This window comes from Chamaea fasciata, unplaced genomic scaffold, assembly GCF_029207755.1.
Source record: "Chamaea fasciata isolate MVZ Bird 193981 ecotype frontalis unplaced genomic scaffold, bChaFas1.0.hap1 SCAF_5, whole genome shotgun sequence".
NCBI lineage: Eukaryota > Metazoa > Chordata > Aves > Passeriformes > Sylviidae > Chamaea > Chamaea fasciata.
The window spans coordinates 68,424,179-68,447,453 of NW_027094090.1; the positions used below are offsets into that span (position 1 = coordinate 68,424,179).

General features: G+C 44.7%; 1 protein-coding gene across 2 annotated transcripts; it reads left to right on the forward strand.

Moving 5' to 3' along the window:
- The first annotated feature begins 387 nt into the window (after positions 1-387).
- On the forward strand, positions 388-22,813 carry LOC136289970 (protein mono-ADP-ribosyltransferase PARP12-like). 2 transcript variants are annotated; one of them, XM_066184317.1, is made up of 16 exons: positions 388-701; positions 3,125-3,257; positions 5,390-5,639; positions 5,750-5,866; positions 6,236-6,304; positions 6,854-6,925; positions 7,199-7,312; positions 7,741-7,842; positions 9,211-9,334; positions 10,496-10,661; positions 12,323-12,443; positions 12,975-13,071; positions 13,495-13,573; positions 18,656-18,786; positions 20,238-20,389; positions 20,972-22,813. In XM_066184317.1, the coding sequence occupies exons 1-16, from the start codon at positions 421-423 to the stop codon at positions 21,340-21,342; spliced, it is 2,379 nt and encodes a 792-aa protein (XP_066040414.1). In that variant the 5' UTR covers positions 388-420; the 3' UTR covers positions 21,343-22,813. The 2 variants fall into 2 exon arrangements, with proteins under 2 accessions (XP_066040414.1, XP_066040415.1); XM_066184318.1 differs by having other exon boundaries at positions 393-701; positions 13,492-13,573.
- The last annotated feature ends 462 nt before the right edge of the window (positions 22,814-23,275 follow it).

Genomic DNA, 23,275 nt, shown 5'->3' on the forward strand with positions numbered 1-23,275 from the left:
CAAGGCGAGGAAAGGCAAGGCGGCCGCCTCGCCTTGGAAGTGTTCCAGGCCAGGTTGGATGGCGCCTGGAGCAACCTGCTCTAGCGGAACCGTAGGGGGGGGCGGAACGAGATGACCTTTAAGACCTTTCCAACGCAAACCAACTACGCGATAACAACAAGGAAACCTCTCAGTACTTTCAGTCACTTCTTGCACTATTTCCCACGTGATGTTCAGCCACGCCGGCCTCCAGGCTGGGCGGATCCCTGCCCCCAGCGCGGCCCGAGCCGCTGTGCCCGCCCGTGCCTTCGGTTTCGATTCCCGTCCAGCGCCGCCCGGAGGCGGCCACGAGTCCCCGCCCTGCTGCTGCTCCTGCTCCCGCTCCTGTCCCCGCTCCCGCCGCAGTCCCGCTCTCGGTCCCGTCCCGCTCGGAGCGGCGCGATGTGCGACCCGGCCGTCTCCGGTTTCCTCACCCAGACGCTGTGCGCCCATGGCGGGCGGCTGAGGCTGCAGGAGCTGGAGGAGACCGTCGGGCTGTCGGCGGCGCAGCTGCACGACACGCTGCGGGCGGCGGGCCCCCGACGATTCCTGGTGGTGGAGGGCGACGCGGTGGTCGTGGCCGTGACGGACGTGCGGGTGTGTGTCCGCAAGGAGTGCGGCGGCTGCGAGCGGCTGCACCTCTGCAAGCTGCACCTCATGGGCAGGTGCCACCTGGGGCCCAGGTGAGCGCGGGGGCGCGGGCGGCCCGTGGGGACGGCCGGGGGCGCCCCCCGATCCCCTCACCCCAAACCCCTCACGCCCCCCGATCCCTTCGCCTCCAGACCCCCCTCCCGCCCCCTCCAAAGTCCTGACACCCCCCAAACTCCCCCACCGCCCCTCGCATCCCAAGCACCGCCGGAGGTGCTGCTCCGGCCCTGGGTGCCCGGGAGGAGCGGGCAGTAATCCCGTCGGATCAGCCGCGGGGGATCCTTGCTCCGGAAGGACTCGTGTCCTGCCCCCGCTGTGTCGGTAGAAACCGACGATTTGGGGGGTTTTTTGTTTCTTCCCTTTTTTTTTTTTCTTTCTTTTTTTTTTTTTTTTTTTGTTTTATCTACTCATCTCCGCACCCGTCGCTCAGCCCCGCTGGCGTGTGGGTGAAATAGTTTACACCTATTTCTCGGCAGGAAAAAAAGCAAAGTGCTGACATGCCCTCTGCTTTCGGTCCTGAGAGTTAACAAAAGCTGAGTTTTGCTGTAGGTCGCTGCTTGGCTTACGGCGCTTTCTTTGAGAGGCACTGCTTGATCAGCCGGGCACATCAGTCCCAGTTTCTGGAATACGGAGGACTCGTGGGATGGGCGGGCTTGGCAGCCTCTCTAGCCACACGTGGCCAAAGGTGGTGCCTCATTTTAAAAGCATAAAGGAAACCAAAGGCAAATGCAGAAGAGCAGCCAAGCTTTGCCACTGCAGTTACTGATGGAAGAACTTTGTAGCCCCAGGTCTGGTGCTGATGCAGCGTTAGGAACGTGATGCATGATCCCACTGGATCCTTCCTCTTCTGCCCCAGCAAAATGGATCACGGTGCGCTAAGATCTGGGTAGCATGGAGGGGAAAAGCCTTGTCTGTCTTTCATCATCAGGAGGATAAGGTTTTCTTATTTTTTGTTACAGCACAGACAATACAGTAGCTCCCATGGGCTTCACTGTTGGAAATGCCTTGATGTGTGTGCAGACACTCATGATGGGTGACCTCGTGTGAATTAAAGTTCGGAATGAGGCAATTCCCTTCATAGTGATAAACCATTCTGTCCTCTCAACAACACTAAGTACTTAAAATCACTTCGGCATGCGTTAAAAATTAAGAAAGCAAAGAGCATACCTTTCATGGGAGGGAGCTTGGTTAAAATGAGAGGGCAGAAATTCTGCCTGGTGGACCACACAGATGAAGACAGAGACTATTTTTTAACTGATAAGGTAAAATCTAGCCCTGCCTCCAGGCCTTGCATCCTTTTTGTTTTAGAACCCCTGGAGAGAAAAGTGTCTGGGCAAGTTACTCGGGTCTTCTGTTTAGTAGAATCATTATTTTAGTCCAGTTAATCCTGTTTTTACCTCATGTCTGGCAAGTGGCTTTTCACTGTCATTTTCTTTTTTCCTAAACGTCTTATTAAACTCAGCTGTGCAGTTATCATTGTCTTTGTGGAGCGTTTCAACCTTTGGCTTGGAAATAGAGACTCAAGTGCTGTAGATCACTGTGTGACTGTCGGTGGAGTCTCAGGTTGGCTGTGGAGGAACCCTGGTGATGGCTCCCACCTCAGATGCCCTGTAGCTCACCCACCTTCATAGCCATTAACTGACTGCCTACAGCATCTAATACCCTTGGAAAGTTGTTTCTCAGGACCAAAACCAGCACTTCTGCCTTTTCTGTTTGCTTGCTTACAAAGAATGTGTCCAGCAGGTAGCAGGGGTCAGAAATATCTACACAAGGGTCTGTACAGAACGATTGGATCAGACACACCCTGAGGTAAAACTGTCATGAGGAGAGCTTCAGGAGTTAACTAGAGGCTGAAAGAGTAAAGGGATAGACTGGGATCTGGTAAACTAACAGGTGCTTTTACTGGTTGAGTATGTCTGGTCTTAGGGCTGTATCAGATCACGTGTTGAAGATCAGGACAGGAGGAAGCCGTATTTTACTGCATTGAATTAATGCATAGGCTGACTATGTGTCTCCCCTCTGTGAGTGATTTGTAATACCATTTCAAATAGATGTAAAAAAATCTGCAGTCTCCCTCTCTAATTCATCCTCATCAGACTCATGGCTTTGTAAGTGGCAGCACTGACTTCATTATTGTAGCTTAATTGCTTCCTTGATCAAAACTCCTAAGTTAAACTTTCTTACCTGTTTTTTTGATTTTGTTGCCTTTTTTTTTTTTAATAGAACTTCACAGCCACTGAAGATAACAAAATGTGTTGTTCTCAGCTTTGCTGTTGCTTTTGTTTTGTGCGGACTCTTGCCTGTTTCTTTACTTGCCATCTCTAGGTCAGCAACCTTTTATGTTCACAAAATGAAGGCTGTTGCAGCTTCCAGCATTGTCGGTGTACTCCTTAAAGTTAACTTTCCCTCCAACTGTTACTAAAGGAGTAAACTGATATTTCTGTGTGTTTTCTTGCAGCTCTTGCAAGTACTCGCATGACATCATGAATGCGGAGAACAAAAAACTTCTGAAAAAACATGATTTGTCTGGCCTCAGTGAGATCGAGCTGCAAATCCTGCTTCTCCAAAATGATCCATTCTTCCTCCCTGATGTAAGTTGTACTGATGTCTTAAGAGAAAGTTTTTGTTCATTAGGAATGGGAGAGGGCATGAGAGAATCTGGAGTTCTGATCTTATTGTCCAGCTGTCAAGACATGAAACAGGATTAGTCAGAATGGAGGAGGAACGGGAATGGCAATGTGAAACAACATGAAGCCAGATCTGTGAAAGGGCTGTGTACTTCAATTAATAAAAAAACCCACCCCCACAGCAGTAAAACTGTTTAATGAGTACCCAGAGACGTGCACCTGGAGAAGGCCCTGTCATCTGTGATGTGCCAGGAGCAGACCTGCCCTCTGATAGCGGGAGGTGGGCAGCTAGGCTACAGCCTGTCTTGTGTGCCATTTCTGTTATCCCAGCAGGATGGCCATAAAGCTGCTCAAAATAGGCAAACATAAAATGTCAGCAACTTCACCAGAGGTTTACAAAGGGTGAGATAAGAGAGAGTTGAAAGATCACAATAATTGTACGTGCTTTCAGGGTAAGAGATATGACCAGAACCCATTTTCTTGCTTCTTCCCCATGAGATGATGAAGACTAGGAAGTGAGTGTCCCTTTCCTCATCCAGTCCATGCAGGCCTGCACACATTTTGGTGCTTGAGGGTCTAAGAGAGGAGAAGAATCTGTGAGAGAACGACCAAATGAGTGCAGTCAGATTTGTGTCAAACCTGTCTCTTCCAACGTGCGTGGAGTTTTCGTACGCTGACTTTCTACCAAAGAACCTTTGCCTTTAACAAATTGATTTTGTTAAATTTGGCTGAAACATTCCATTCTGGTTCAGCATGTGTGTATAAGGGCAACACTGTCTTCAAGGTATGGCTGCTTCAAAGTCAGTCATACCCTGTTCTGGCTGCAGCTTCTCCTGGTTAAGGAATTACCAAAGTACTGCCCTTGTCTTTTTGCAGGTTATAATCTCCACAGATTTGTTGATGCAACAGTTGTATTGTTTCTTTGTTCCCTGCTGTGCAAGTGCTAGACTTTGACAAAATAATGGTGTTTTTTTTTATTGTGTAGTGTTTTAAAGTATGTTTTACTGGCAGACTGAAGGAGCAGGGTGGTGATAAGCAAGGAGAATTACTAATTGTTCCCAGTAATGAGCAAATAGTAGCAACTATTCTTGGTTGGTGTTACCAAATCTGTTCAGCCCTCACCCCTGGCAGGCATCATTAATTACCTGTAATTGAGCACTTTACTCCTATCATGCAGTAAAATAGCAAAACCAAGAGAAAACTGTGATCAGTGCAGTCCATTCATAAACCTGAGAGCTTGGAGGTGGGATGTAAAAGCCAATTTGGCTGTTTCCTGCTTAGAAATGCTGACTCGGTGTGTGTGTGAAGACACGGCATGTAGGAAGCTCTCAAGCAAGAGGACACTTGGGTATTCTGTGACCTGAACTGGGGTTCAGAGTAAGAAAAACACAGCACCACAACATCAGGGGTTTTCACACTTTCCCTCACCTTCTCTCTGACTCTCCTGTTTTGTTTGTTTGTTTGTTTTGGGGGGGTGCTGGTCTGTTTGTTTTTGGTTTTTGAATCTCTGGTCTGATTCTCTGTGTGAATAGAGATTCACTTTTCTTTATTTTCCTGATTCTCTTTTTTAGCGAATAGAGGAATAAAGAAGTGCATTGCTTTTTCCATACGTACTCGAATCTCAAAGCTCTCTTCTTACCATTTTATAAGATCAGATCTTCAATGCAGGATAAGCTTTACAAATAGCAAGTGCAAATTCAGTTGCAGCTTCATGAGATGATAACTCACTTGACACAGTGTACATGTTTTTATGGAGATATTTGTTCTTTGTTGTTCATTGTGTTGTAGGGTTTTTTTTAAACAGAATTACTGGAAACCACTCTGGTTTTATGCAACTGTCTTGCATCCTTTTTTGCACTCCTAAGTTTGTTGGATTGGCTTTTCTTGGAAACAAAATATGCAGAACTTCAAAACTGAAAATGCGTGCGTCAGCTTAAAATACCTGCTCCTCTATGCAAGAAATCTGTCTAGATTAAAGAAGTCCCAGAAAACACATGCCTTTTCATCACCATTTTTCTGCTGTTAAAGCTGCATGTAGGACAAAGAAAAATTCTAATGTGCTTTTCCATTTCCTGTTGTATCCTCCCCACTTCTAGACCTGCCACTTTTACAACAAAAAAGGTCATCACTGTACCCAGCGAAACTGCAGCAGGCTTCATGTTTGTCGACACTTTCTCATGGGGAACTGTAAATTTCCTCAGTGCGTCATGTCCCACAACCTCTTGGAATCCCATGCCTTGAGAGTGCTGGAAGCTGGAGGCATTGATGGGAGGATAGCTTCAAACTTCCAGGCTATATGTGTCTACAAGCATTTAGAATTCAACAGGCAACCAAAGAAGGGGTATGGTAAGTTGCCAGGAGCGGTGGCCATAAACACGATTTTGAGTTTGATAGAGGTAGAAACTGTTCCTGCCTTACCTCCCAGCTAAAACCCATCGTGCTTTTGGTTCTTTCAGTACACAACTATAGACCAAGAAATGAGTATTGGAAACAACCAGCAGTTGCAAGGACTAAAGAAGTGAAGACAACTTCAGAAACAAAGGAATCCATGCTGCGTGTGCCACCTTCAGAAGGTAAATACCTAAACAATAATACCAACTGTTTCCCTGTGGAATCAGCTTTTGTGTTTTTCCTTTTTGCATATTTTTTCCCTCTCTGCTATTATGCACTTGCAAGAGTGGAGTAAGTCTTGGCACAATCATGTGGGAGGAAGAACTGCACTTTTATTGCCTGAAGTAATGTGCTCAAAACAGCAATTGAGTGGCTGGCAATAACTGTGTCTAGCTAGGGTTTGTAACTGTAATTGCATCTCTGTTGTATCAGCAGTGGAGTGCCAGTAGAAAATGACATGTGATGGACACAATTCACCCCAGAGATTGGGATATTGCCAGCCAGCTCAGCTTCTGGCCCAGCAGTGCTGTTCATTCAGTTTTCTCATGCAGGTCCCAGTACCCCTGCACCTGCTCAGAGCCAAAATCAGTTGCCAACAGGAGCAAGAGACAAAGATAAAGGTACGGATTGTTTCTTACCCCCCAGTCTTGGTGGTTTTCACTGGGATTTCACACAGCCTGACAGCTCCCAGGGGTAGTTGAGTGCAGCTGACTTGCTTCCCTTCCTGAGTGCTGAAATCCATGGTACCAGCAGAGCAGCGCTGGAATTTCTGCCCAGGCACTGTGCAGTGCTCTGTCCTGTCCTGGACACATCTTTCCCTTCCTAGGAAGGTGACAGAATTGTTCCTGTGCATGCAGTATCTTTCCTTGCCTTCTCTCCGTAGGCAATTAGTGTAGCCTTGTCAGTAGAGGTGTTGCCTTGATGCACCTTCCAGTGAGTGAATAGCAACTTGCAAATCTGTTCTTCTGGGCAGAAGGACTTTGGCTTTAAAGCTTGTCAGAGTCCAGTACTCTCTGAACAGGTTCTTTTAGATTTTGTACCCATGGACAGTGTAATGTTTCCTATCAAATTAAATGTGTGATGGACACAATTCACCCCAGAGATTGGGATATTGCCAGCCAGCTCAGCTTCTGGCCCAGCAGTGCTGTTCATTCAGTTTTCTCATGCAGGTCCCAGTACCCCTGCACCTGCTCAGAGCCAAGACCATTTGCCAAGAACAGGAGCAGGAGACAAAGATAAAGGTATGGATTGTTTCTTACCCCTCAGTCTTGAGATGGGTGGTTTTCACTGGGATTGGATTTCACACAGCCTGACAGCTCCCAGGGTAGCTGAGTGCAGCTGGTGTTCTTGCCTTACTGTGTGCTGAAGTCCATGGCACCAGCAGAGCAGCGCTGGAATTTCTGCCCAAGCATTGTGCAGTGCTCTGTACTGTCCTGGACACATCTTTCACTTCCTAGGAAGGTGAGAGAATTGCTTCTGTGCATGCAATATCTTTCCTTGCCTTCTCTCTCTAGGCAGTGAAAATGGCTTTGCCGGTAGAGCTGTTGTCTCGATAAACCTTCCCAGTAGCACTGCACCTGCTCAGAGCCAAGGCCAGTTGCCAACAGGAGTGGGAAATAAGGATGAAGGTATGGATTGTTTCCAACCCTCCAGTCTTGAGATGTGCTTATCTACAGAGAGTTGACGTCATGCAGGTGTTCTGGCTCAGTGAGCAGCACACAGCCACTTGCTCACTTGACCACTTGCCCTTGATCCCCAGGGGGAAGAGAAGAGAAAGAATAAAGGCAAAAAAAAACTTGAGGGTCGAAATGGGGGAGGGAAAAATCCCCCAAACAATAAGTGGAAGAGGAAAAGCAAGCAAAGGAAGTGATACAAAGGCACTCACTCACTTCTGTGTTGGGCTGTGTGGGAGAGAGTCAGATCTGAAAGTGCTTGACTCTGCTACTGCAGTCAAATCCTTTTTATTTCTAGTACCAAAGTACCAGAAGTACCAGTAGTACCAAATGCAGGATCTTTCTCTTGGAGCAAATATGGACTGCTGTGTTCTTTGCTGTAGGTAAAAAGAACAGTTCCTCTGATGAGGATTCAAAGGACAACAAAAAAGATGACTGTGATGAGATCTGTTTGTTCTATCTTTGGAAGTACTGCAAAAACAAGGGTAAGCTTTATGAAAAGTAATGTTGTTGTTGAAGAGTTGTGTGCAGAGGCACTCCTGCTCAGTGGCTTGGGCTAGTGGTGACAATTGTGCCTCCTCAGTAGTTTCTTTTCTTTCCAAGTCATTAATAAACACTGTCAGAATTACAAACATAATCAGAGAAAAGCCAGATGGTGTAGTGAAATCCTTTCTCCTCTGGATAATCCAGCCTATTTCAGCCCTTTTGATAGGGGCAGGCTTTGGGTGTGTTTCTTTTGCAAAGTCCTTTAAGTGTGAAGTGTTACCCCTTTCTGTAGCTAGAAGATCAGGTTATGAGTTGACTTTATGCTGTCATCATAAATGCTGCCAGCTCATAAATGTGGAAATGGAATAGATATATTCCTGCTATATCTATCCTATTTACCTCAGATAATAGTCATATTCTCCCTCATTAGGTCCTTTAAAAAGTGATCTGAGGTGTTAAAACATCTGGAAAAAACACAGTAGTTGTACCAGCTAAGCTAAAGATAAATCTAGTCCATTGTCTTTTTGGTAGTGGCCAGAACAGAGGGTCTGAGGGAAGAATGTAAGTAATTGTATTTGGGAGTTGTCCCTGAACAGTCATTTAACCCCCAGGTTTGGCTCTTCCTTTATTATGAGGAGGTACCATGACATTTTCTTTCCCTGATCTTATCCAGTCAGTTTCTAAAGGACTCCTACTCCCCTGACCACCTGGTCTTGGCAGAAGACCCTGTGTAATATGGATGGTGCACCTGGGTGAAACTGTGGAGGTCAGGCTCAAAGCAGCCGCTCTGTGACCACCAGATCATTAAACTCAAGTAACTCCTGGAGTGTCAGTGTGCCTTATTTGCCACATGGGGCTAGAAAGGTGTAGGGTGTTTGGTCCATACTTGGATGTGGGGTGTCAGAAGAAAACCCTTCAGGCCTTGGCAACCACCCCAAGATTTCTTAAGGGACAATGGAAAAGAGAAACAAATATATCAGAGTGTTTATGTGATGTGTAGACTGGACTTTACAGCTGAGACATATGGTTGTGTGACACATAACGTGCGCTTCTGTCTGTGGCACTGCTCTCCCAGCTGCCAATGTTGTGTCTCAGCAAAGGGAAGGTTCTGGTGTCTTTTAAATATATTTGGCAGTGTATATGTGTGTATGTATCTATATCTATATCTAATCTATATCTTTTCTTGGTAAGACTGCAGAAACACACTCCCCTTCTGTTTCCAGCACTCTTGTCTTCATTGCTTATAGCAAAGCCCAGGAGAGAAAGCCTCAAGGTGTAAAAGATGCTAGTTCTGTTGTTTTTTTCCCTTGTCTTGCTCTCTCTGTTAATGATTGCAGAGTTCTTGACCATGTCTGATTTCTTTACAGATAAATGCCAATCTGTTCATTACCATTTGCCATATAAATGGGAGATGTATGATGGGTTGAACTGGCATGAACTTCCCATGGCGGAGGAAATTGAAAAGGCCTATTGTGACCCAAAGAACAGCAGGTGTGGTAATGCTGGACTCTTTGCTTGGAGTATTGTGATGGAGCTCGTGTAGGAAAACTTGTGTTTTCTTCCTAAAGGTGTCTGACTTCTCAGCTTCTGGTTACTGAGCCTCTCAGAAGCTGGGAGGATGTAAAAATGAGAATTTTTCCTTTTGAAAAAGCAAAGTAAGAGTGATGGCATGAAAATCCCGCTCCAGTTTTGTCTTTTAAAAATAACAAAACCATATCTTGCATTTAAAACTCTGTAGAAGGTAAAAAGCCAGTGGAATACAGTGTTTTAAATACTAGCATTTCAGATCATTAATCAGTTTATTTACACTAATGAAGTTGGGCCTTTTGGCGACGTTCTAGAGCTGGTCCTTCTCTAGAGCTATTTCTTTCCTACTACAGCTAGTATCTGTAATAACAATAGTAGTCTATTATGTGCCTTGAGACATCTTATGAAATGTCCTTGTGTAAGCAGCCCATCTATTTTTCCTTCTTTTTTTTTATGTCTATTTCAAGAGTGTGTTTTCCTTCTAACTGCTAAAGTTTTTCTAAAGAACTAACTTCTAAAGTCCCACTCAAAGCCACCTGGATTCATAGGGCACCCCAAGTCTGGCTTCACAAAATGGAATTCTGGTTTTGGCCCATGCCTCTTAAGGCACCAGATGATTTTGATTTGCAGTTTTCTGGAGCTCACCAGCAATATTCCCAAGAAAGCCATCAGAGTCTTCCTGCCTGAGAGTTTTTCAAGCCTTGCCAGGAGTAAGAGCCCAGCGTGGCTCCAGTGATGAATGCAGCTTGCAGAATTCAAAGCTGTGGTTGCTGTGATTGCTGTGATTGCATCCTTTGTAACCACAGAAAAAGAACAAAATTCATAGGCTTAGTTATCACAGAAGTTCCTTTTGCCACCCTGTACTTGGAGCCTGACATTGTCTGTAAAGCTGGCACTGCCACATGGGATTGAGGTGGCATTTGGTGTCTCACAGGCCAGAGTTCACTTTTGAAGCTTGGAAATGGTTTTCAGAGGTGCCATGTGCTGTGGGAAATAAATACTCTTATTTCAGATCTAATTCAGTTTGGTCACATTATATTAAAGAAAATGGCACCAGCTTAAACTGGGGATTAGAGGATAAAATATGCACTGCTAACTGTAATGGACCTGAATTTGTCATTACAGCTTGCCAAGTAGGAACATTGATTTCCAGACAATGACCTCCACTTTTTCTTTGATTCGACGCCTCTCTACACCATCATCAGTCACAAAACCCACATTCCTACTGACCACACAGTGGATTTGGTACTGGAAGAATAACCAAGACAAGTGGATTGAGTATGGAGAACAGGTGAGTTCACATCCTGTGCTTTGAGTCACTTCTGCAGGACTGTGTGGAGCCTCTCTGCATCATTTCCCCTTTTCTCAACAGGATTAGTTAAGTGAATCCTTGTGCTTGAATTTTACAGTGAAGCTACATCTGTTCGTAACAGACATGAAAAATGCTGACAGGCTGGAGGGAAGAGAGCTCTCTTTTGGAGTTGTCCTTGTCTCCTACAGAGATTAAACATATAGGCACTGTCCTTAAGATCCATGGGAAGTAGTTGCCTCTTTTCCAAGCATTGCCCTGCTTCTTTGGACATGCAAGGGTTGCTCTGCTCTCTCAGATCAAATGCAGTCCTTTTCCATGTATGTCCAAGTCCTCTGATGAGAAACTAATCTATCTGAAAAATGCAGGGAAAGAAATAGATAGAGAATCTCACCTTCCCCCAAGGCAGATGAGTTTGCCCTATATGGTTTACAGTATAGCAGCACAAATGGTAGAACCCAAAGGTGATCCAGGGACTTGGAAAAGTACACAGAGAAAGGTGTTGGACAGAGCCACTTTGAAAGACTCAGAGTAACCTCAAAGAGTACTCAACCTCAAGGAGTCACCCTGAGAGGTGTCCCAAGTCCAGGAAAGATCACAGCTGTGCAGCTGCTCCTTAGCAGGGAGACCTCAGACTTTCCTTATCTGAGGAATGAAATGGTTGGCTCATAACTAAATCACAAGCAAAGTAAGAGGTGAGATTCCTTACACCTACAACATTTTTTTTTCCTTGGCAAATCAGTCTTGGAAGAATCACCTGCTATTCATGCATTAATCACATCATCAGTGTTTGTTTCCAAGCTCATATGCATCAATGCTCACCCTGTCACCCTGTTCCTTTGTGGGTTTTCACATAGCAGATAGCAGCTAGAAAAGTTCTTGGCCTCAGCCTTTGCTTCCTTTGGAGCCTGAACCAAACTAGCTGAAATAAATACTAGGATGAAACAAAGACTAAAAGATAAAGCAGGAGTGTGTGCCCAAGCTAAGCAAAACAAAACAAGGGATTCATTCCCCACTTCCCTTGGACAGCTGGTGCTCAGCCATCCCAGGAAAGCCGGGCTCCATCACAGGTCACAGTGACTTGGGAAGACAAACACCATCACTCCAAATGTCTCCCCCTTCCTTCTCCCACCCGCTTTGTGTAACTGGAGTGACACCCTCGGGATGTCCCTGTGGCCAGCTGGGGTCAGCTGTCCTGGGTGTGTATCCTCCCAATGCCTTGTGCCCCCCAGGCCCTCACTGGTGAGGTGGGAGAGGAGCAGAAAAGGCCTTGGCTCTGTGTGTGCCTAAACTAAATAATAACTAAAACATCCCTGTGTTATCAGCACTGCTCCAGCACAAATCCAAAACACAGCCACTACCAGCTGCTGAGAGGAAATTTAACTCTACCCCAGCCAGAACCAGCACAACTTGTTAGAGGAATTTAAATGGAATATATGTGTGTCTGTCATTACTAATTAATGTATTTGTGTTTATGTTACAAATATTCAGTACTCAGCCTCAGGCCACCATAGTTCTGGGTAGATTGCTTGTCATCCTGCTCTTAGCCTCCTCTTTCCCTCTACCCCAGCTTGTTGTCTAGGGTTTAGTCCTGACTGTGACACTTCTCATTCTCTTTCTTTTTTCCTCTTCTCCCCACAAAGGAAGAAGGGAATAGCACGACCTCACCATCTTCTGCTGTTATTGAGAATTTGTATCAAGCAGATCCATGTGCCATTGTACCTTTCCAGACTGACCAACATCAGTATGAACTCAATTTTAAAGGTAGTCATTTAAAAAGTTCTCATCTACAACAACGCAGTGCTTTATAGAGTCTTGCAAAGTCTCCCAGCTTTTAGAAACTATGACTTCCTTTCCTGACACCACCAGTTTCACTTACTGGAAGTGAGGTACTGATGGCCCAGAGGAAATTCCTTACAAAAGTAACCTTTCCCTCTTATTCCTTGACACTCTCCAGACTCACATCTGACCAGAAATATAAAGGTTTATAGTCTTCACATAAAGTTATAGTAAACTTTAAGTTAACTCTGGGGGTGGTCAAAAATAGAAGTTGGGGATCTTTGTGCTGCTGTAGCAATGCGCAAAGAACATGAGTGGCTTGAGGGAGCAAGCAGAATAGACACCGGTTCAATCACAGAGTTACAGGAAAGACAGAAAGCTCATACAGCCTTTGTGCAGGTAGAATTGACAGTGAATATGCAGTTTTCATTAAAGAATGACTGATGCTGACAAGATGACCCCATCTTGTAGGCTTACTAATGACTTTTTTTTGCCCTGCTCTTTTTTCTCCTCAAGAAATGACTCAGACAAACATCACTTTTAAAACTCGAAGGCAGATCTGCAGACGACCAAAATTTGTTTCTTCTGAAGATGTGCAGAAGATAAAGACAAGGTAAGTGCTCTTTAGGTTGGTTTTTTTTCATACTTTAGAAGTAATGATAAGGCAGAAGGGCTCCCAGTGCTGACAGTAGTTGTACAAAGAACACAAGAGCTGCTGGAGAAAGCCTGTCCATGGGACTGAGCGACAGAAGCTGTACCACAAACTGCAGCCGTGGTGCATCACCTGCTGCCTGGGGTTACTCCAGGTAGTCCAGCCACAGCTGTTACCTTAAAAAGCAAGTGCAAGAAGCCTGTGATGGTTGAGTGGCAGCAGGCAGAGCCCAGCTTGCAGCCTGAAGCTCTTTCCTGGTTTCTTTGTGGTTTATTTTGTTAATTTTTAAATACAGGGATTGGGTCAAAGGGGATGCTCCAAATCTGAGTGTTCGGAGCAGTACTAGAGTTACTAACACTTCATTTTCTGTCTGTCTGCAAGCAGCCAGAGGGATTCTTCTATTCCAAATCAGACCTGTCCTAGTCACTGGGATGCATCTGCACTGCCTGACTTCGGATACAAGGTATCTTTTTTCCCCCCTCTTCTTGTAATTCTCATGGAAAGGCACAGTTCAGACGTCAACTGATTCAACTGTAGCTGTGTGGATGCTAAAAAGGGACAGTAGTCATTTCTTGGGTGGGTGTGCCAAAGATGGAGGTACCAAATTGCCTTGAACTTCAACTGCATTTTAGGCTTTTATCTACATACCAAAAACTCAAAACTCCAAACAACACCAAACACCAAACTCACCAAATTCGAGACAGGGAGAGTAAGTTTGGATTGGAGGTCCAGGAAAAGAAATCTCTGTATCTTCCAGTACTCTCACAAACATCACAGATCTGAGCACATACCTTGGCCTCAAGAAATGGCAGAGCTAAAGATCTACAACCATAAAATAAAAATAACATTGCAGTGATGCCTTCCACTAAACAAACCCAACCCCAAGTCTATGTTCTTATTTGATCTACCAAGACCAAAGTGTATGGTGGTTTTTTAGATTACTAGGTCCTGCAGTCCTTCTGGAGGAGCAGCACAGTTTGTGGAAGTACTAGAGGACTCTAGAAAAAAAGGCTTTTTCGTGTTACACCTGCCCTTTGTGTAGTGGTTTTGACCCTGCTTCAGGAACAGAAGCGTAAGAGGTTTCCCTTGTTGACTGTGTCACAGAATCTTGTGTGGTGCTGACCAGGTTGTGTTGGCACAGATGCCCTGTGTGTGGCTGTGTCAGTGTCGTGGGTGGGGTAAAGCACTTCACTTACAAGAGAGGGGAAGTGCTATGTTGATGTAAAATCACCATTTAACAAAATCTGGTAGTGAAGGTGACAGTGGTTTAACAAGATCTGATGGCAGAAGATCTGATTATTTACTGCATAGAGGACAGGGTCAGACAAAACTGTTAGAGAGACCCTCCTGTTGAGTCATGACTTTCATAATAATAATGAGAGTGTGTGGGAATCTGGCAGGCAGCCCATTTGAAGATTTGCCTGTGATACTTGGAGCTCAGTGGAAGTAACAAAGGAATATGCTCTTCCCTTGGCTTATCAGCATCTTAACTAACAAGCATAAATGTTTCCAAAGAATGCCACAAAGACTGGCAGGTCTGTTCTTTTCAGGTCTCTTGAGCTGTGTGTACTTCATTGCTTCCCATACTTGCTCTGGAAACCTGTCTGAATTTTAGTTGAGTGCGTTTGTTGGGGTGTTTCTGCAGTCACTGGGGTGAATGTGGGAGGCTTTGGAATGCATTACACAGATCCATAGTGTAAAAGTTTGGTTGTACATGTGGGGATGTGTGAGTGGCCTTGTTCCCCAGAGCTCAGTTTGCTTGCTGAGTTGGCACCTAAGAAAACATCTCTTAACTCGTGAGGGCCTTTCACAGGAAAGGAAAAGTGACAATGCCCACGATACCTGTTGTCACTAAAAGCGAAAGCCTGGGCTAGATTAAATCCTTCTGTGGGACCCTAAGCTTGTTTTTTTGCAGTAGGTAATACTGGGAGTGGCTGGGATTCTGCATGCTTGTGGTGACCATTTGTAAGAGTTGACAGCTACAACTCCATGAACTGCCTTCTCTTCAGACACTGACAGATAATCCTGGCAAAATCTGCTGCGCTGGAAGTGATCCATTGTAAAAAGGAACCTGTGAGATAGGCAGAAAGTCATCTTGGCTTAAAATGAGAAGCTGTATTTTGGTAACATTGCTTATTTTTTGAGTGTTGCCGTGTCTTAGTCTGTAAATCCTTGAGAATAGTTCTGTTAAAATGCACAATGGAAATTGGTAACGCTGATTGGAAAGCTGGTGTGAATTTCTCCTGTCTTTGTTTCAACGAAGTGGAAATAGTAGTTGTTAAATGTTTTAAAGGGAAAAAAAAAAAAAGAATCGATTATATCCTGAAACTTCATGCTGGGTTTAAAATTGTCTCTTTAGTGTACAACTGAGAAAAATGTGCAGTGGGTGTGTCGTTTCCTGTCAGTCTTTGTGTGACTGATGTGCTGCTGAATCCTGGCCACATGCAGGCTAAGATGACTGCACTGTACCAGGCACAGGATGCAATGTGAAGAATGTCTGTGCGTTTTATAGATGTCAGTTCTGGTGGGGTCGCTGCCACCAGTACCAACCCTGCTCCTTCCAAAACCCCAGTGAAGCAAAGCTCAGGGTGTGAGTGACAGAGGACTGCTCTTGTGTGGTCATTACCTGGTGGGAATTGCTGCCAGAGCACTGATTTCTTCTCTGCCTTGGGAACTCTGCCCCTTGATAACAGGGTAGCAAATGCTCACACTCAGTGGGATTTTCCTTTTCAGGCCTGAAGGTGAAAAATGCTGAAGTTGTGTAGTTATGCCTTCAACACCACCTTCAGCGTGGTGCTGTGACCTTTTATTAGCACTGGAAGCATCCTTGGGGAAATAAGGACAAACCCACAATGTTTTCACGGAAAGGAGAACAGCTTTGTTGTCTGGAGGCCATCATTATCATAAAATAATGGAAGTGCCTTTCTTCCAGGATTAGGTCTTGTGTAACATGGCTGACCCTAGCAAGGTTACAGTTCCTCAGGAAGAGATCACAGAATCACAGAATGTGCTGAGTTGGAAGGGACCCGTTGGGATCATCGAGTTCAACAGCAGGCCCTGCACGGGGCACCCCAAGAATCACACCATGAGCCTGAAAGATGCAGCAGAGCAAAAGCACATTTGTAGTTTTAAGTGGGAATTGTTCACGTATAAATAAATTTGCAGATGGCACCAAGCCGAACACTGCAGGTGACACACCTGAAGGACAGGGCATTCCAAAGGGATGTGGACAAACTCAAGGAGTCCATGGGAATCCCGTGAGGTTCAACAAGTACCAGTGCTGCACCTGGGCCAGGACAACCCCTGGGGTCAGTCCAGGCTGGGGATAAGCAGATGGAGCTGATGCCTTGGGAAGGCTGGCCTGGAACACAGACTAGACAGAGCTAAGAGAATAAAGTAGGTATTTATTAAAAAGCCTTTAAGGATACACCTTGGGCAGTACAAGAGCCTGGCCAGGGCTACACCCAAGATGGACCCAAAATGGCCACAAAATGGACAACTGGCCATGAGGTCTCACACTTTTTAAGTTTTGGTCCATTTGTGTATTGAGTTTAATTGTCCAATTACAGCTTCAGATTATGAAGTCCCATCCTTCTTGTTTTCTCTCTTCAGTTCACCATTCTTTGTACTTTTGGGCCTGAAAACTTGTAACCATTGTCCCTGGTCTCAAACTGGAAAAGGATTTGTTTTGTCTCCCTCCCCTCCCTGTGAAGAGAGCTTACTGACACTTAATATGAGGCTCAGAACTACACACCAAGGCAGCACAGAATCTGAAAAACATGAAAGCTAAAACTAAAGGCATCAGAGCAATCCTGGGAGAAGGACTTGGGGGTGCTGGTGGTGAGAGCTGGACATGCCCTGTCTCTGAACCCCTCCCTTGTGCTGATCTGATTATTTACAAGGTCCTGGAGTGACAGGACAAGGGGGAATGGCTTCAAACTGACAGAGAGGAGGTTTAGATTGGGTATTAGGAAGAAATTCTTCCCTGTGAGGCTGATGAGGCCCTGGCACAGGTTGCCCGGAGAAGCTGTGGCTGCCCCATCCCTGGAAGTGTCCCAGGCCAGGTTGGATGGGGCTTGGAGCACCCTGGGATAGTGGAAGGTGTCCCTGCCCATGGCAGGGGGTGGCGCTGGATGGGCTTTAAGGTCCCTTCCAACCCAAAGCAGTCTGTGATTCTAAAGAAAGGATGTAGTACTGAAATACAGTGACATGATTTTCATCACCTGATGGTGAGCAGCTCGAGCTGTGCTGCCACAGGCTGTGCAGACAGTCTGTACTTGCACATCCTGATTGTTTTATGTGCTGTGCTGTAAAGCTTTGGAAAATGCTCCTGTATTGAGACATTGGAAATTTCACTCACCTTTTTAAAGGCTTTTAAATAAATTCAAAGAAATAGTTCTTTCTTGTGCAGCTGACTTTAATCTTTAGAATACTTCCCTGTAAGTGATCTCCTCATTGGTAAGTACTTAAAATGTAGCTGTGAAACACAAGTTTTATCCTCTTCTATTTTCTCTCTAAGCTCAGCCTTCTAAAACAGGGAGTTTTTGCCTGATAGGTTAAGATGTTAGTTTGCTTGTTACCTTTTAGGGTGGCCACAGCTTTCCTGCTTAAAACACTTTGGAACGTGGGATGTTGGGATCTCGTTTTGTCATCTTGAGTTCCCACTTGGCTTAAGTTGTGGTAAAGTGGAAAGTATTACCAGGTGACATCAGCCTGCCAGCATCACACTTCTGCACTTAATGGAGATAAATGTTGATTCTGGAAGATTAAAGACACGGGTTACTTTGGAAAAAAGATGGAAAATTAATGCGTGATATAAACAAGCAGAAAAGCTCAATGTTTTAATGATGTTTTGCATTAAATTCTCTTGGGGAAAAGTGAGCATTTCTTAATGGATATTTAAACACAAAATGTATGGATAAATAAATAAAAGGATAATGGCTAAGTAGACTTTGTTTCCTTTGGGAAAGAAGATGTATTTGTTTAAGCAGGTATTCAGTGTCACATTTGTTTAGAAATGTGGGGTTTTTTTCTCAAATCCATATGTAAGTGAAGCTTTCTAAGTTCTGACTTTGAAAAGGTAAGGCACTACAATGCCAGGAGGGTGTTTTTGTTTTGTTTGTTTCGTCTTTAATAGCTGAATCTCCCATAAATGTCTAGTTACAAGTGATGCTGTTATCTAACATCTTTTGTCCTTAATCAGCTTTAGATATAAAACTGACACTATCTGGAATAATCTGTCACATTTTCTTTTTGCAATTTCTGTTCCATTGAGATTTAAAGTTGAAATTGTCAACTCTTGGAGATGCTAAAACTTTCAGCATCCTTCCTGAAGACAGGTGAGGTGTCCCTGCAAAGCAGGAGTGACCCACTGATTTACTTGGTGTTTGGTTATTCACACAGTCTTGATTTAAAGCGTTTAATTACCCTTCATTAGCATAGTTTGGGGACCCTTCTGAAAGTGTACCTGCTGGAATTAGGGTTCTGCATGTTCCAAGCTCACTGCAGCCTCATGCCTTCTTTTGCTTTGGTTTGTGTTTTATAGGCAGTGGTGATCAGCAGTGTGACCTCTGAATACAATGGAATAAAGCAGCTGTTTCATCAGACCATGAAAAATTACAGCATCCGTAAAATAAGGAGGATTCAGAACCCATCCCTCTGGAAGGTGTTTCAGTGGTTAGTACTTGTTTCCCTATCCTTATGAGGAGACAGTCTCCAAGAACAGGTTGTCCCGTGTGTGCTTTCTAGGAAAGAAAGGAGGTTGGCACCTGTGCCTTGACGTGACTGGTGTTTTGTTATTAGCAGATTCAGGAGTGAGATTGGTGTCTGAGGCCTTCCACAGAATGCCATGCTCTGTGGGGAGGTTCCCTTTGCATGGCTCCTTGCAAGAGGGGGAGCGGAGCATGGAGAAGAAGACATGCATGGTGCAAAACTGGGGTGAGGATACCCACAGGGACAGTGATTGTCTCGGGGATGGAGCAATAACTCCCTGCGGCACACTGTTACAAATCCCTTATCCATTGGAGTATATGAAGTGCTAAAAAGAGTAAAGGCTGCTTGGGCCTTTTTGTTCCAGTCAGATTTATTTAAGGTGCTTTTGCTGAACAAAGTCAGTATTCACTGAGGAAGAATCCTTGTGATTTAACTTGGTGATCTCCGAGTTCCCAGAGCTCCTTTCTGGTTTTCAACATCTGCATCAGTGATACTGAACTCCAGGTATTTAGGCCAAGCTGGATACAGAAGATTAGAGCTGGGACTCAAAACCATGTTCAAGTTGATTTGATGTAAGATTAAGCTGTTACTTAAAACAGTTGTCTAGTTTAAAACAAGAGTGAGTATTCTAGGACGGCATGGAATGGTAATGGAGTAGCAAAATACTGCACAAAGAAGTGCTTTCACCTGCAAAATGATTGAACCCAGAAAATTATCAGCTACTGATTTCATAAAACCTTTTCATCTAGCAAAACATTAGAGACTTCAAAACATGTAATAGTGCATAATTTTTGTCTTCCTCCAATGAAGTAATTAAGCTAAGCAGGCAGAGTTTAACATTGCCAAGTCTAGAGGACGATGGAGTAATTTGGGTTGGAAGAGACCTTAAAGCTCATCCAGTCTGCCATGGGCAGGGGCATCTTCCACTATCCCAGGTTGCTCCTAGCCCCATCCAACATGGCCTGGAATACTTTCAGGGATGGGGCATCCACAGCTCCTCTGGGCTCCCTGTGCCAGGGCCTCACCACCCTCACAGGAAGTTCTCAATGAACAAGTTTCAGTCTGTTGCTCTTAACTTTTCGTTTACTAATTTAGACCTTAAAGCACAACCAGTAGGGCCCTACAGAGGAGCAAAAGGTTGGTACGGTGGCAGCTGGAATAGTGTCAAATGCCTAAATCCCTGAGTAAAGCCAGAATTCTCCAGACTTGCTGAGAAGTGCTGTCAGTACAGTGCTCATCTCGTCCTTGCTCATCGTGCTGCTGGTGTGTCGAGTCTTCCAAGAGGAGTGAGCAGGCTGGAAACCTCATCCAGCTGACATTTACATGGATGTTACATAGTTGTTTGAATTGTTTAAGAAACCTCTTTTTCCCTTTTCTTCCATGGCTCACAGTCTCCTCCCCTTCATTTTTGTCAGGCAAAAAGAGAAGATGAAAAGGGAAAATAAAGGAAAGGAAGTCCAGGAAAAACAACTGTTCCACGGAACCGACGTCCTCACCATGAAAACGATCTGCACTCACAACTTTGACTGGAGAATTTGTGGAAGCAATGGAACTAACTATGGGAACGGTATGTAGAAAGTGAGATGTCTGCTGAGACTCCCCTGATAGTGGAGCAATCGAAGTTCTGAACTCTTTAACTACAGAAGGTGAAAAAAAAAAAGATACAAATTGGCGTTACGCTCCTTCTGAAGAAAGCCAGGATTTGCTTTGGGTTGGGGGTAAGTCTTCTCACAAGGTGTCAGGAGCATTAGAGCAGGGGTTTGCTGTAGGTGGCATTTTCTGATGTCTGAGCTCATCATTTGAACTTAGAAATCAGTTTGCATGGCAGGGAGCAGAGGGGTGTGCCTGCCCTCAGTGCGATCATGGAAGGTCCTCGTGTGTTCTTGTCTGCCCCTCTCATCATAACACACAGACTGTAGTGTGCTTATTGGTACAGCTTTAAAAAATTACTCCTAAAATAGCAAATACAGAATGGAAATTACACAGCGCTAATCCCCTCTCCTGCAAAAATTTCAGTGGTGTTCTGTGAACTGAGTAAGAGAAGTCCTGAAAGTCGAGCCAGACACCTCTTGAAAACGCCGGGGATGCTCAGATTTTGCAGTCACTCTATAGATTCTCCTCACAACCACGTTTTCATCTCGTTTTCCAGGAAGTTACTTTGCTAGAGACGCTCACTATGCCCATGCCTACTGCCAGGCCACCGCAGAGGGATATCTGATGTTCGTGGCTCGCGTTCTGGTTGGAGACTACGTTAAAGGCAACGCCGCCTACGTCCGTCCCCCCGAGAAGAGTGCTGACAAGCTGTGCCTTTATGACAGCTGTGTGGATGATGAGTTAAATCCTTCTGTCTTTGTTATCTTTGAAAAACACCAGATTTACCCAGAGTACATAATAGAGTATGAGAGCGAGAGAGTAAAAGAGCAGAATGAGGCAGGAATAAGAGCATTTGGACAGGAGGGAAAAAGACAGCAGACAGAGGCTGTGTATGGAGCGGAGAAAAAAAAATGTGTTATATCGTAGAGGAACGTGGCAGTTTGCATCCCTCCTCTTGTTTTTTCGTATTGCAGTTGTTCTCCTTGGTGACTTCTTTCTTTTTACTACAGTTTTCAGAATGTTAATCCAAACAATTTTTGCATTGAGGAGGGCTGGCAAAGCAGATGTTACATTTGTTGTGAGTTCCTTATCTTCTTCTCTTCCTCTCTTAAATGAAGCATAGATATTTCGATAACCATAGCAGGAAAATCAGAATTGTGGGATGGGAAGTTGAAAGCAGTTATGACTGCTGTGGGCAAATAATTGTAAATGCATCGTCTAAAAAAGAAAGAGAGAGGATTTCTCTTCGCAAACAGTTAAAAGAAAAATTAACAGTGCCGTAGTTTTTAAGGAAGTTTTCAGGTTTTTAGTAGCCAGTGATTCTTTTCAGAGCAGAATTCATCTGTTCTCGATCCTCTCATCTATCATTATTCTAAACAATTCAGTGCAGGTAATAATGACTTGAGTTTGTTTTCAAAGCACTGCTTGTTAAAGCTGGTACATGTTTCGAGTTCAAATGGTAAACAAAAAAAGAAAAAGCATATTTTAAATCCATGTTGTTAGTGTCTCGAGAATTTTCATCTGTACAGTGGCAGATGGATCAGAAAGCTGTTGGATCAGATTCTTTGTGGAAATTTGCAGTAACTTGCTGTAACCTATACAAAAGCAGGGCTCAACTGAAACTGTGAAAGCCACCACATGCAAGTAAGCAGACACCAGAATTTGGTGGTGTGGCTGCAACTAATGGCCGTAAGGACACAAGGGCTGTGTCCCAACGAGCCAGGCTTTCCAGTGGATGTGGCCACATAGCACAACACGACAGGAGAAACTTCTTCAGGAGCATAGGGACGGTCTGTCCTGTTTGTGCATTAATTTTCGTTTTTCCAGATGTAGAACGGGACCGAAAGAGACCGGTTGGGTTCTCTCCAGGCCAGTGGTACAACTGCTGTCCTAAGGCACCGCCCGTGTGTTCTGCTGCCCACTTGTGTGGGGCAGGCTGCTGACAAGTGAGGATCCTCTTTTTTGTTTTGTGGGTGATCCTGGCTCAGAAACCTGTGCAGTTTCTACTGGATGTTGTTAGCAGGGAGTCAATAATGGATCAAACTGAAGGCCCTCTGTACAAAATGCCATATTCATGTCGTTTAGCTGTTCAGAGGGAAACTGGGCGTGAGGACAGAGCAGCAGTAATTTTTACCTTGAGATAAGCTGTACAAAAGCACCAATAGCCTCGTAAGATTTTTGCATCTGTCAACCACTCAAAGATCGCAAGTTCTTCCCAAGAGCAACGGAAAAGATAAATCGAGGAAACCTTACTACAATGACTTAGAACCAAGCGAAAACATGCGGGGAAGATTTTAACGCTTTTTAAGATTTCTCTTTCTCTTGTTTGCCTGTATAGAGTTCCTGGTTTACTGAGCTTGCTGTATTTGCAAATAAATCCTGTTTTCAGGCACTTCCAGCGTGCAGTTTGTCTTTACATAGTAAACATGGCAAGAGTAAACATGCCGAGTGAAGCAGCCCCTGCCTGCATTCCCCGTCTTCCCTCAGTGTTCCTAAACCAGGGAACTGCACACGTGGACTGCCATTGTAGGGTAGGTGCTTAGCTAATTGCTAAGGAGAGAATAGCATGATTCAGGGAGAATATTTCTGTCAATTAACTTCCTAACTAGGAGATGTTTAATATTAAAGCAGTGGGGTAGTTTGTAATTGAACAGCTGCTCTGAGCAGTTCATGAAGTCCTAAGAAAAGGTGAAAGAATTAGGTGAGGTAGTGGCAGAACTGCTGGTTTTATATCTCAAAGTAGTGAGATACTGAGACGTTCTAAGGATGTACTTCTTTAAAATGCAGATGAGTAACTTTGAAAGAATCTGAACCAGGTGCCTGTAGAGACCCCCATGGCTGTGAGGCACAAGGCAGGCCT